The 15,158-nt window shown below is 40.4% G+C and overlaps 1 protein-coding gene across 1 annotated transcript in view; it reads right to left on the bottom strand.

Moving 5' to 3' along the window:
• hecw1a (HECT, C2 and WW domain containing E3 ubiquitin protein ligase 1a) overlaps positions 1-15,158 on the bottom strand; it is a 71,873-nt gene that overhangs the window by 39,621 nt on the left and 17,094 nt on the right. The window contains exons 4-6 of the mRNA XM_085361898.1: positions 10,458-10,552; positions 5,272-5,347; positions 3,080-3,249 (exon numbers count right to left, since the gene is read on the bottom strand). Coding sequence (XP_085218024.1) covers positions 3,080-3,249; positions 5,272-5,347; positions 10,458-10,552 — 341 coding nt within the window. The remainder of the gene's footprint in view (positions 1-3,079; positions 3,250-5,271; positions 5,348-10,457; positions 10,553-15,158) is intronic.

Below are 15,158 nucleotides of genomic sequence, written 5' to 3'. Positions count from 1 at the left end.
GTGCTGGACTTCACCATGTTTTTGATTTGGGGCCTTTTGGATGATTTTCAGAGAACTAAAATGTTTATTATTAACATTGGCAGCTGCAGTGTAGCTGCCACCACCAGTATGTGTGAATGGGTGGATGACTGAATGTAGTGTAAAGCGCTTTGGGGTCCTTAGGGACTAAGTAAAGCGCTGTACAAATACAGGCCCTTTACCATTTTATATTTACCATTGGTACTTTCAACTGCTTCTTTAAGAGGTCATCACAGTGGATGTATCCACAGCTTTGAGTTGGTGCAGATTCTAGACCAGACGCCCTTCCTGATGCTAACCTTGAGACATTAGCCTCACTTGACCCCATGACACTGGGTTCGTCTCCTTACTTAGGATCTTCTATGTATAAGGTGGATGTGTTAACCACATAGCCACAAGTCATTAATAATATTAATGATTAATAGAATTTATTTTCCTGACTTTTTTGTGGTACACCATCCAGACAGTGAATTTGCTTGAATAACTTAAATTTTGCTCATTGTATTATTATTGTATTACCCGTCATGATTCAACCAAACTAACAGATTTTCAGGCTACATTTCTTCAAACATCACTGAAAATAAGACCAGAAGCATTTAGTTATCTGAAAATAGCAGGTTGACTAAACTTAGTGCATGTTTGGAAATAGTTTCTCCCACAAAAAAGAAGAAATGATTATGTGAAGTCAGTGTGATTCAAACCTTTGAGCTTTTTCAGAATCATTTTGCTTCTGATTGTACAGACTTGACTCTTCTCATACTGGTTTTCTGTCTCTTTTCACTGTTTTTTTTTTAAATGATTTTATTGTCTTTCGTGTTATATGCCATCCAGTAATGATGATTTCGTGTCTTTCTGCAGACATTCTGAACATCCCATTCGCATCCATTTGTGTTCATTTAAAATCTATTTTTACTTCCATCCAGTTCCTGTTTTGTTTTTTGCTTATTTGCAGTCGTTCTGCATTTAACTGCATACATTTTTCTTCACTGCCTTCTGCGGTTTCTGGTCATATTTCCCTTGTATGTTTGCCTGTTTTTACAATTGCACAATCCTTTTTTTATTTGTTTTTGTAATTTGGGTGCCTTTGTATCAGTTCTTGAGGCACTTTGTGTCTCCTTGTGGTCAAACAGCTTCTCTGTAGCTCTAATACTCCTCTGGGGTTACACACAGTAGCCTTGTTCATAAATCCATTAATAACAACTTAAAGCAAAAAATAACATCATGTGGAAACGGTATAACATTCTGACATTTTGTCACTGGAAGGAATGTGTAAGCTTCACAGTTCCTATTATCACTACAGTAATGCTAAATTTTCGTGGCTCAAAGAGTTGGCAGTTCGTCTTGTAACAGGAAGGTTGCTGGTCAGAGCCCCAGCTCGGACAGTCTCGGTCGTTGTGTCCTTGGGCAAGACACTTCACCTACCGCCTACTACTGGTGATGGCCGATGGCGCGATATGGCAGCTTCGCTTCTGTCAGTCTGCCCCAGGGCAGCTGTGGCTACAACTGTAGCTGCCTCCACCAGTGTGTGAATGTGTGTGTGGATGAATTATAAATAAGTAAGTGAAATTGCATTTATGTAACACCTTTCAAGATAAAATCACAAAGTGCTTCACAGAAGCTAGAACATAAAAAAAAACATTTAAAAAGATGAGCTTTTTAAAAGAACTGACAGAGTCTGCAGATCTCAAACTCAACGGGAGACAGTTCCAGAGTCTGGGAGCCACAGAAACAAAGGCTCTGTCACGGTTTCTTTAATCTAGTGTGCTGGCCTGCAAGCCCTGGTCACAAGACCTCGGGCACCTGCTGGGAACATAAATACACCGATATGATAGAGCTGTGCGATGTGACCAAAATCTCATATCCCGATATAAAACATTTCTCAGCCAATAACAATATAATTCACAAAATAGTCAATTTTCTGTAAATTCTGTGAATCTCTGGCAACTTGACTTGTGTGAAGTGTTTTCCGCTGAGCGTCGTGTACCTGGAGTTGAGTGTTTTGACCGATGCATGAAACTATATATTTTTAGATATGTTTTCTTTGTATTTATCACACGGTGTGCTGCGAAAAGCCTGTTCTAACGTTTAAGTCTAAGGTTTATTTGGAGCATCTGACGGCTCTCTTTTGCGTCACATCCGTAAACTATCTCTATATTCTTTCACTTGACTCTTGCATAGGTGGTATGAGAGGTTTGTCATGTTTGAGTCTGTGGTGGGGACGGTTTCCTGCATAATTTGTACACAATTAGTGCAGTTTTCTGGTCCGTGTTTAGGAATAAGGTCCTCAATTTGTTTTGAATGGTCCTTCTGTTTAGCAGCATCCATTTTAAGATGTCAGGGAGGCTGAAGCCCATCCCAGCTGTCATACAGCAAGAGGCAGGCTATATCCTGATTAGACCACCAATCTATAGCAGCACAAATAAACAAGGGATCGTTACATGCCTTTAACGAAAGCTGTTTCCATCTTTCACAGCATGGCACTAGAAAACACTTGTTGCTGTTATGCACTGTATTGGCGGCTAAGCTTAAGTTTAACGCAGACATTCTCTAAGGAGAGTTGGTCTGTATCACAAACACAAACAGCATGTACTTGTGCATGAACCACCACAATCTGGTCTAAATAGGAAACAATGCCTTTATGCCAGCATTCATTAGATGAGAATACCATCAAACATGGAGACATGTGAAAGCTAAAAAGAATGGAATATAAAAACAAGCGAAAATATCTCTATGAAGTAAATCTTTGAAGATTAGACTGTAGATCAGGTGATGGTGTTTCCATCTTTGAAATGCTCCCAACAAAACGCATCTACGAATATGCTGTTTAATCGCTGCTTTTAAAGCCAGAGGTGATAGAAGTAGTGTACTGTTTAAAGAATGCACATTTCCTCCTGGTTAAGTCAAACTTACTCAAAACATGTGATTGACTTTAGGTTTCCAGCTTTAAGCCTGCATTTTGCAGGAAAGGCCAAGGATGGATACTGATACTGTCATTTAAACACTCTGAGAGTCTAAAGATGGCATGCAAGCAACACACAGGAGAGAAATTGCGAAGGCTTGCCTCTGTGCTCCACTTAGGGTTGACAGTGTTGCAGACCACTCCGGAACGTTTCTCCTGGCCGTGGTGTGGCAGAGACGGGAAGATGCTGTGCTTTCCGGGCTGAATGGACAGCTTCAGGTACGGGTCTGGATTGAAGAACATCCCCTTTTTCAGTCCCACTGCCTGGAGGTCTGAAGATTCACACACACAGTTTTGTAAAATTGGGAAGACACACGTGTGTCTGGTTTCTATTAGTCTATGATTCCGATGTTCATTTAGTTAAAGCTACAGCTTGTTTAGACTAAGTATTTTTAGAGGTAATACGTTTAGAAAGATTCTCACCAGACAAAACCACAGATATACAAACTACTCTGAATAAAGAGATCATGTTCAGTTTCTGATCCCTGCTGTGCTCCTGGAAACACTCACAGCTTTAGCCCACCCTCAGCCTTACTGATCTACACGTCAGCACAATTACATCACAGCAGTCCACAGTGAGGCTTTTTCCACATTTATTCTTTAGCTAAATCCCAACAGTGCGCTTACACTCGATGTGTGACAGAGCATAAAACACATTGTTTAAAAACATTCTAAGAATTAAAAATCAGCACAAATGGACGGCTGGGAGACTTCCCCTCTATAGCACCAGCACAAATAAAGGTTTTACTCTGGAAAAAATAAAACAGCAGGCTGCCCAGTCTGGTCTTAAACTACAAAGGGGGAAAAAACATGAATTACATAACCGCAGAAAGGAGTGAGGGCTGACACGTCTGAGTTACCCCAAATTAAAATAACATCAAATAGGCAGCAGAGAAATCACTACAACAAGTCCAGACTGCCTCGACACGAGACCATTAACACATCAACGTAAGGTCACGGGCTCACCTGGGGGTTTGCACAGACTCACAAATGTAACCGTGGTGGAAAACTGGAATATCTGGGCTTTCTCTGTATTCCATTTTTTCTTTCTAATAAAACAGACATTCCAGTTACAGACACTGCACAGTAGCCTTTGAAGGTAATATATGATTTACATAACCTGGAGGTTCCCCTGCAGAGAAAAATCAGGCAGTGCTCAGCTGCAGATGGAGAGCACAGAGACATGCTGTGGCTCATCCTCTGAAGTCAGTATATGCTAAGTAATGTGTATTTCTGAATATAGATATAATCTAGATAATGTGGAAGAACACTTTGAAGTTAATCTTACCATTTTCTAATAACAACAGGCTAACATTCATGTTAGCTTAGTGACTAATCCTGAACACCAAGTAAACAGCTTTCTGCTCTCAGCCAACTTCAGCTTGGAAATCCTGGAGATGGCAATAAGTGTTTAGAAACATCAGGTCTAAAACAAGTGTGGGAGTATTGAGGACCCAAAGGCAAACGAGTGCAGTGAAAATGCAGCTTTTATTAGGCTGATGCAGTGTCCAGTAATTCCAGTTCAAATCATCCTAGAAACTAGTGCTGAAAGAACGTCATATAGTGTGCTGAGCACTGTAACAGCGACACAGACAGACTTCCTACGACTGTCTTATGACATCTTTTAATGATTTAATGTATCATTTCAAGTACTTTGAATCCGCTTTCTGGAAAATACTGAGATACTGTACTGGCTCCAGTGGCTGAAGACTGAAGTAATGCATGCGTTGCATACTGCAGCACGACTGTCACTTACTGTTAGAAATTGTAAAGCCTCCATAAAAACATTGTTCCTAACGTACTGCATGAGCCTCTGTCAGAACTGTCACAAGAACATAATGGCGTTAGCTGAGAAAGCTGTTAACTTGGTGATGAACAAAATGCTTCGGATTAACATAACCAGTTATTCCAAATTGCCTGGATTATATCGATATTACTTTGCATGTACTCACTCCAGAGGATGAGCCACAGGGATGTGCAACCATGCTGTTCTCTCTCTGCAGCTGAGCACTGGCTGACTTTTCCCAGCAAAACCTTCAGGGTGTAGCAGCGGCTTATTTAAACCGTCTATTAACCTTCACAGGCAACTGTGGAGTGTCTGCAGTTGGTAAAACTGTTTTCTCACGACGAGCTGTTCTGTGTATCTTCTGTTTTGTTAAACGGCACAGGAATGCAGAGGAAGCCAGATGTCAGATTTGTGAAGCTGAACTTTTACTATATACTATAGTTTGGATATACACATTAGTAAAGTTACACACAAGTCACTGTCCTGTAGCTGAAGTGAAGCAGCCTACCTGACAGGTTAAAGTTAATAAGTCTTCTGTTGCCCAGTCCATGGTTGACTTCAGGACTGACCACTGGCTTCAGTACCTGGACGCACACACACAGATGTGAAGAGTTAATAGGTGTTCGTAAACAAAAAGAACACGGTGAGAGAAACGTAATGATGCATGCGCGTTTAGGCCTGCTTCATTTCAACAGTGTTTGCTAAAGCTCCGCTTTCAGTGAGGCCGACAGCGTGCTCAGATCAATACTCTGTCCTCATGATCCTGGAAATGGAGGGGAGTGTAAAGCCTCCCATCGTTCATCTGCTTTAACATATAGCACCCATGTTTGACTTTCCTTACATGCCAAAGCAATAGGAAGAGGATTGTAAGGATATCCAAGCCGTTTCCTACTAAATTATTAAAGTCAAAAAGCTTATGTTAAATAAGTTTTGTTTTTCTGAGGATAGAAATGAAGAAGGATTTACTATGTTTAGAGCATGTGGTTAAGAAAATGTTGAATTAATTTACAAAATATCTGTATATCACAAGCACTTGATGCTACAACAGCTGAGAAATGACAAGAGTTAACAGCTGAGCAGCTGTGTGTGGCTGTAGATGGTAGTTCTAACCTCAGTCCTGATCAGTGCAAAAGTCTTGAGCCACCTCTCACTTCTTTATACATTATACTTTATACAAGTTCTTTCAGTGTTTTCTTTTCTTTATCGCACTTTGAGACAGATCAGTTTCAAATAAACAACCAGTAGTTTGAGGAGGCATCCTCGGTGGTTGGGCAAACAGATAATTCTTCATTGTATAGTGTAGTATGATATGACCCAGTCTTGTTGCAGTAAACAAAAGCTGATCAAATAGTTAGTCTGTGGAAACAAAATAATTATTGATCTTATGGATTCAAAGGAAAAAGAATTTAGTAGTGCTGCCACGTTTAAAGCATTAGTCAGGAGGCAGCACTGTGCTTAAACTGGACACTTAAATAAAGACAAGGTCTACTGAAACATAGGTTTACACAGATTTATGAGTTTTGTATGTACAGTTACACTTCTGTTGCATAAAAGCTTTTTTTTTTGTCAGGCTGTCAGAATTTTCCACAACGACACACAAAATGCTGCATCACTCTCAGTGCTTATGCAACTGACTGGAAACAAAACAACAGAAACAATTCCAGCAGAGAAAACAACAAGATAAAGGGATGAAGGAAATGACAGATGTTTAGACCAATTCATTTTAATGAGATGCTAATCTGCCTTGCTGAGTACAGTTATGGAGAGAAGTGCCACCATGGGTCTCTGCAGTGGGTCTAATCTCACGATAAACCAAATGACAAATGCATCCATCTGTAGCGCCCTTTATATCATTTACCACCCACTTCAGAGAAAGACCAAACACTAAGACACTAAAAGTATAAAAGAAAGGAAAAGTATGTATAATTCATGAGCTTCCTTCAAGTGTTGCAAGAATCTTAAATGATGTAAGACGAGACTGATTCTATGGAAATAACAGTACCCCTCTCTCCAACCATTGCAACCCCGAAAGAGAGCTTACATTTACAAAGTGCATCCCCATCTGATTGCAGGTCAGATACACCCTGGTATTAAGATATTTTAATACACCCACTGCCTTTGAAGACGGAAAGTCTGAGTCTGAGCTAAATCAGTTAGCGTGGATGAGCAGAGAGACAGGGAGTGGGAGGGTAATGTTAAGTAGGTTATGTCAGTTCAGCGTTGAGAGTAGGGCTGGTGGGGGTGGACGGGGAACGCCATCATCTAATGCTGATCTGTTGGCTGCATTTTATGGGACTGGTGCTTTTTGCACTTCAGTGAAAATGACCCAGGAAGTTGCTCTGACAGTGCATTTCATAAATGGAGAAGCGTTGAAGTAAATGTGTTTTATCTTTTAGCTGGACTCTGCTGGTGGTGGGGGGGGTGGAGGCAACACTTCATGTCGCGACCTAAAGAAACTCAAGAACATCTAAGAAACAAAGTCACTGGCATCATCAGTATGGAAAGAGTTACAAAGCTATGGCTCTGGGACTCCAGATGATAGACATAACCACTATATAGTCACCCACTGGTTTCTGAAGCTTCAGCATTATCACTTTTGCTTTCTTTTTTGAGACAAAAGTAACCATATTTGGACATGTTTGGTGTTTTTTTTTGGTGATTTGGTTTTGTAGTTTATTCATCAATCGAGTATAATCGAGTAGGTCTCTGCTTAAGAATAGAAAGGTAGTAATCTCATTAAGCTGCCAAAGAAAGGCTATCAACAAAAGAGCACCACTATCTGTCCTAGGCAAGATATTCTTTAACAGAAAGAGCTGACTGATTGTTACCTCTGGGACCACTCTGCTAGTTTTTGCAAGACAGGGTCCTCCACTAACCACGCAGGAAAACTGTTCCCTCTACACATCAGCATTATAACCATGAGAAAGCAGCCAGGCCTACAAAGGGATGACATACAGAGTACTCCAAGGACAACGAATCAAAAGTTCTTTTCAGGAATGGAAAAGAGACACACATGTTGTCTCCTTTCCTGTTCTGCTACCATGTCGAAGCTATGGCAGTAGGTACAAGGCTATACCTGGAGAATCCCAGTTCTTGTCTAAGACAGTGGTCCAAGGAGAGCTTTTGCTGATGACCTGTCTCAGGTAAGGCTAAATAAAACTATGCGATGCTAAAGCACAGCATTACAGCATCATCAAATAAACTTCTAATGAAATTTATGTTTGGTCAATTTCTTTGTTGTAACAATGCTTCTTCACAATAAATCTTATACCAGTGGAAAGCCTGTTTATTTCCTCTTAAATAGTGCCAGGCTTGTAAGGAAAATGCTTTAAATGAATAAGGTCCTCAGCAGCATGAGAAAGAACCATGCACGGCTCCAACAGCCTGCCATGTCTTGCTCTGGCTTGGTTACACACCGCTATCCCATTCTTCAACCAGCATTTCTCTCTTATGACAAAAGCTCTTAAAGTACCAGTGTTTCTTGTCTCTTCGAACCTCAATCTTCCAATCAAATGAACAACACCAAGCAAGAGTCAATAGCAGAATGAGCTGTTTGGCACCAGAACACAAGATTTGGGAGATTTTTCATGGGTATAACCCACATACTCAATTGCGCTGCTCAACCCATGAATGCTTGGAGCGCTCAGAAAAAGTAGAAAAGCACTATTTACCATTTAGGTATAAGATTTATTGCCATTGTTACAACAAAGAAAAAAATGACCAAAAGCAAATGTCCTACTTTTTGTAATACATTTTTTTAACCACTGGCTAGGTTTTGTGCATAATAGATCAGACAATGATCTACATATGACAATGATAAGCTGACTCTATGTTTACTGCATCACAATCAATTTGACACGTCTATTAAGCTGATGCAAGTAAACCAAAGAGATGAACAGAAAGGAAACACATGAACAGGTTGGAATAGATATGTACAGTTACCCATGTTATCCAGCCTAGCCTTGTCCTCCTACCGCTCCTGTTAGGGTGACTGGGAGACAGTAGCCCCAGCTGGAGACACATGCCATCCATCACACACGTACACAAACAAACACAATGTCTTCCCTCTCTGCTGCATCTGACAGTTTCTGACTGGCGACAGTAAACAAGCTCAGACGATTCACTCTGTAATGCTATCCCGGCTCTCCATGTCCTTTCTTCTCGTCTCCAATTATTTTCCTTCTTCTTCTTGTGATGTGGGAGGCTCCAGCCGCATTAGCACTTGTCTCCAAATACCTGAATGACTTACCTGAACTGGACAGGATTTCTGCTCTCTCTACTTGTTCCCTCCCTTCCTGTCTTTTTTCTGTGGTGGTTATTTTTATTCCTTTGTCCTCAGGAAGCAAGTACAGATCAGGTTCTAGGGCCATCAGCATTTCCAGGGTCCCACAGCAGCAGAATGGGAAGGGAAACATGGAAATCCAATCACCCTGTCAGGCACCCTCTTGATGACAGCAACTGACTGATACAGGCCTTAGGACAATGCTGTGTGATACACTGATGAATAATAGGATTGTTAAAAACACTGCATTTCTACATAATTACTGCTTATACAGTGTTCACGCACTATTTGACAGCATGAGATTTACACCTTGAAAAGTCACTTAGTGCACAGATCTGAAGAAGCTTGAACAGATGTGCCTTTCTTACAGCAAATATCAAATACGAGGTGAGGTTCCTCTGCTAAAAAGGCAGTTTGTAAGAGTTAGCAACATTAAGAGATGCATTTTAACCACAGGTTGAGTCATTTGGTCTGCAAGTATTTCTTCTTGCCTACAGTATTTTTGGAGCATCCTAAAGTGGATGTATGGACAGCAATCAACAAATAAATGAAGCTCAATAAAGGTTACAAACTCAAATAGTTTGAAGGACTCTCTTTCAACTATCATTTCAAACATTTTGTTCATAATGGGAAAATACTTTTGGCAGTAATATGAGAATGTTATAACCTTCAAGTTGTAAAGTATGAGCTGTGTCGGCTTGCTTCCAGCCCTCGACAGTGACACTGTCTCCCCTCTCCCATTTAAGAGGCTTGGTTAGCATTAGCTTCATGGTAAATAAGCTTCAGGAACTAGACAACGACAGCTTTCAAATTAAGTCTCCTACGTGCATTTTGGCCTCACTGTTCTTCTGTCAAACAATTTCCAGTTGGATAGGTGAAAACTTCATGTAAAGGAGTAATTTGAGTTTAACCCTAGCCCTTGCCTTTAACCCTAAAAAGCTCAACTGGTGGACACTGCAAGGCTAAAATCTGTCTTTAATAATTACTGTGTTGCTTGTCTATAACACCCTTCTATCACCATGACCTTCCCATGACACTAAAGTCTGGGTACTGCGATAAGGTCTATACCAATAAGCATCTCTCCGTATTTGCTAAGTGTTAAAGGGACAAATCAACTCTGTGCTGTTTAACCTCTGTTTGGGGTTTAACTGTAAAAGCAGTCTGTTTAAGACATGTCAGATGCAAGTGTACTCAGCGGATCAAGTTCATTCAGCATAGGTGCAACTGCAGCTAACTTATTTTAAGAGCAGCTTGTCTCTTCTCTTAAAACTTGAATGACTGACCTAACCGATGGAAGTAAGCGCTAATGAATAAACCGAACTGTCATTCCCAGCGAGCCACGAGACACTGAGTGAGAATCTCCACAAAGCTGCATGGGTCACAATAAGGAGATAAAGTGATGAGAGACTCACAGGCGCTGAGCCCTTCTTGATGATTACACTGGGTGTGGTTGCCCTCAGTGCCCCAGTGACACCATGGTAGTACCTGAAGCAGACCTGGGTCTCAGCTGTGGAGAAAAAAATGGGATTAATGATGATGGGGAAAAAACACAATGCATAAAATACAATACAAGATATATGAATAGAATCTGGTAGTGATGGTTGCTGCAGAAGGATTTAAAAACATCTTTAATTCCAATCAGAGAGACGATCTAACAGGTGTTTTTAAATGAATCACACAATTACATTCAATTTCCAGTTGTACATGGTCATTTATTGGAGATAACTATAACATCTTGCAGCAGAGGGTTGTAGATTTTGGCTCAGCTTCAGGAGAAGAGATGGGGAGCACATGTGCTCCCAGTCTAATCAATTTTCCCTTTAAAGTAGGGGTGTCCAACTCCAGGCCTCTAAAACCTACAGGACACCGGTCTCGAGGCCTGGAGTTGGACACCCCTGCTTTAAGTAGTGAGCTGGACCCAGCTGACACACGCAGAATCTCTGAGTGAAGTTTTCCTGAACTGGGGTTTGAGAATTCGTGTGCTTTGCCTTGCCAGGTAAGCTCCAGAAGAACACAGACTTTAGATTTCTGTAGTGTAGGCCTGTGCAAAGTGGTAAAGTAAACTCTGCTGGTCAGCCTGGTCCCTGCTTGGATCTGTGCCGAAGTGAACCCAGAGGCAGCCTCTGATTATGAAAAAAGAGATTTGGTTTGGATGTACGTGTATAAAACTAAACATTTATCTGTTTAAATTAGTTTATTTGTTAACTATTCAGTGACAGCAGTGACAAATCACTTGCTGGCTACTGAGAAACAAGAGAAGGACAGGGCTTGGGTTGTATGTGTGTGCGTTTGGGGGACACACACAAGCAGATTAAGGTCATACTAAAGCTCCATGTTTTTCTGCTCTGTCTCAAACATACTCGATGCTCTGACAAGGAAAAGGGAGCAGCAAGACCGCATGCAAGCTTAGTTCATGTTAACTATTCCAGTCGTTTGGCTTCTGAGTGACGTGTGGGAGAGAAAGTATTCGCAAATGGCTAGAATCTGGAAAATGCACTTAAAATAATTAAAGTAAACATATGCTGTGGCTCTGTAATTGTCTGTAACACATACTATCATTAGGTTCTTATGGCTCGTACATTAATAGAAAAGCAGGACTTTACTGTTGTTGATGTTGTTGCTTTTGAGCCAGTTGGTATCCAGCTGCAAACAGGGGATCATTTTCCACATGAATTATTCAGACTACCATCACCATTTCTCTAATGACTGCTTGTTTCTAAAAATACAGAACATGGTGAAAAAAGCAGACTCCAAAGAAACCATTACTTACTGGTGTTCATTTTGTGCAACCAACAATTCAAACCTCAGTGTTTTTAGAAATACAGTAAAATGATAAAAATTACTGAGTGACAAAATCCTTAAATTCTCATTTACAGTTTACCATTTTATGTAATTACCAAATCCCTGCATGCATTGCAACCTTCATATTACGAAACCAGTTAAAGTGGTCAGCATAAGTGGACACTGTAAGTCTCAGCTTCTGACTGGAGAAGATTTTCAGGGTGACTGAGAGTACTGCTGCTTTTAGGACACGACGTAAAACCTTTTCTCCCGACTCCTTATCAGAGGCTGAGTCCCAGCTTTTTGTGTTATTCTGTATTGTTGATGTCTTATGAGATAATGTTTAGTTCTAGTATTATTATTAGTTTGTCTTGGTCGAGTTTTAGTCTGGTTTATGTTTTTTCTATGCTTCCCCGTCAATGTAGCGTTCCCTTGTGTCCCTCTCTCGCTCCCTCGGTCTCTTGTGTCAAGCTTGCTTGTCCCAGTTCATGTTTTTCCATGTTTCCTGTTTCATTTTGAACGTCTCTTGTTTCTATGTTCACGGTGCTTAGTTTTACTTTCCCCCTCATGTCCACTTCCCTTATTACCCTTCTGTGTATTTAAGTCCTCCTTCTGTTCTTTGCCGGGTCCTCTGTTGTTGTCATGTCAAGTCTCGTCAGGTTTTTTGCTACTGCTCATGCTCATGTTGATTGATTGATTGAATCTTTATTTTGAACATGTTGAAAAAGTACAACAACATAGAATTAAAAAGAGACAAACAAACAAAGCAAAGCAAAAGGAAAACGAGCAAACACAACTACAAATAGAATAGAATAGAATAGAATTCAACTTTATTGTCATTGCACATGCACAGGTACAGGGCAACGAAATGCAGTTTGCATCCATCCAGAAGTGCTTTAGTGATATAGATATATTACAATATATATTATCAATAATATAGATATGTGAGTATATTACAGAAATGGGTCTATTATGGTATGTTATAATGTACACGGTATGAAGTATGTTGTGAATATTCTATAACTATAAGTATGTACAGGCTGTAGTGAGTACAAGCTATGTACAGGCTATGAACAGGATATAAATATGAAAAACTATACAGAATATGAAATAAATAACTTTACAGAATCTGAGATATACAGCTATACAGAAATGGGAACTATGCAAGTTGTAAACAGTTGTAGGATTAAAGATTATCGAATGTACAGAATGATTATTTACACAGAGCTATACAGTAGTGCAGTTAAGATAAGTGAGGGTGTAGATAGTTTCTACAGAGGCTATATAAAGTGCTAGTGGTTGTGAGTGGTGGTTCAGTCCATGTTATTATTGTGTTTGAGGGTACAGTTGTCCATTGTGGGTGTGTGTATGTTCAGTCCATGAGTTTAACGTGGGTCAGATGTCAGGAGGCAGAGTTCGGGAGTCTGACAGCTGTGGGGAAGAAGCTGTTCCGGTACCTGGTGGTCTTAGTCCGGAGGTTCCTGTGACGCCTCCCAGAGGGCAGGAGGGTGAAGAGTCCATGTGATGGGTGACTGGGGTCTTTGATGATTTTCCCAGCCCTTTTCAGACACTGCTTCCTGTAGATGTCTTTTATGGCAGGAAGTGGTGCTCCGGCGATGCGCTGGGCAGTTTTCACGACCCTCTGCAACGCCTTCCGGTCCGAGGCAGAGCAGTTCCCGTACCAGACTGTTATACAGTTGGTCAGGATGCTCTCGATGGTGCAACGATAGAAGTTCACCAGGATGTCTGAGGACAGGTGGTTCTTCCTCAGAGTCCTCAAGAAGAAGAGGCGCTGGTGAGCCTTCTTGACCAGCTTGGAGCATTTGGTCGTCCAGGTGAGATCCTCGGAGATGTGGACTCCCAGGAACTTGAAGCTGCTCACACGCTCCACAGCCGTCCCCTTAATGTGGATGGGTGGATGTGGGTCAGCATTCCTCCTGTAGTCCACGATGAGCTATATATAAGTTTCATGTTCAAAAAGGAGCAGGAAGAAGCATAAGCTTATTTAATCCCACCCCTTTTCCACTATCTAGTAATCAATAGACTACAGAAATACCTCCTTGCAATTACGTTATATGTTACGTGTATTTTTATTTATTTATTTTATACATATATCTTTCTATCTATCCATACATACATATATACAAATACACATATATACATATTTTCAATAACCCCAGTAACACCTCAAAGGATACACAACCTACAGATATATATACCCATACCAACATGCCCGTGCACCTGCACACACATGAAAGTATTGGACAAGGACACCCTATCAAATCTCTACCTCGTTTCTGTGCCCTGCAAAACCCAAATCCTTAAACGGCTTTTTAAACTGCGCCATGCTTGGACATTGCTTCATATCTTTACTTAGTCAGCTTCACTCCACACACAGAGATGCAAAAACTTTTTAATGTTGTACGGATACGAGGATGTTTTAAATTTAATTCCTCCCTCAAATTGTAGTGGATTTGTATGATCTCTGTTTTATGGATTATCCTTATGGCCCTTTTTTGTAATATAAACATTGATGTTAGCAAACATTTGTAAGTATTGCCCCAAACCTCTGCACACTAATGCAAATACGGTGCAATCAGCGAACAATAGAGACTGTGGAGTGATTTGTGGTCCAGAATGTGTGTTACTTTACTCAAGATTGAAACACTTCTTGAAATTTTGTTATGTATACGATTTATATGAGACTTCGAGTTTAATTTATCATCTATAATCACACCAAGAAACGTATGTTCAAGTACTCTTTCAATTTCCACATGATCTATATGAATCTGCACCTGTGCACTTCTAAGGGAATTCCCAAAAAAGATTATTTTAGTTTTACTTAGATTTAGCGATAGTTTGTTCCTGTTAAACCATTTTTTCATTTCTGAAGTAATTGTATCCAGCAGCTCCTTTAGATTCCCCCCAGAACAAAATTTTTTTATTTCATCTGCACATAATACTAATTTTAATATATCAGATGCCTTACAAATATCATTTATATAAATAATAAATAATTTTGGACCCAGTACAGAGCCTTGTGGAACACCACAAGCAATGTCTAAGCATGATGAGGAATGGACACCCAGCTTCACAAATTGCTTCCTGTCACTTAAATCATTTTTCACCCAGTGCAGTACAACCCCCCTTATCCCAAACCGTTCCATGTTCATGTTTCACATCTAGGTTCTTGCTCATTTTGTTGTCACAGTTTTCATTGTTAATCTTAGTTTATTCCAGTGGAGGTTTCAGTTTAGGTTTTCCCTTGTTTGGCCTTGTTGCCTCTTTATGTTATCAGCCACAATAAAGGCTCACTTTTTATTAAACCTTAG

Source organism: Diplotaxodon limnothrissa, linkage group LG9 (assembly GCF_057381915.1).
Source record: "Diplotaxodon limnothrissa isolate DT_005_m linkage group LG9, D_limnothrissa_male_GT1.1, whole genome shotgun sequence".
NCBI classification, from domain to species: Eukaryota; Metazoa; Chordata; class Actinopteri; order Cichliformes; family Cichlidae; genus Diplotaxodon; species Diplotaxodon limnothrissa.
Note: the sequence above shows the minus strand (reverse complement) of the source record. Positions and strands in the feature narration are given on the sequence as shown.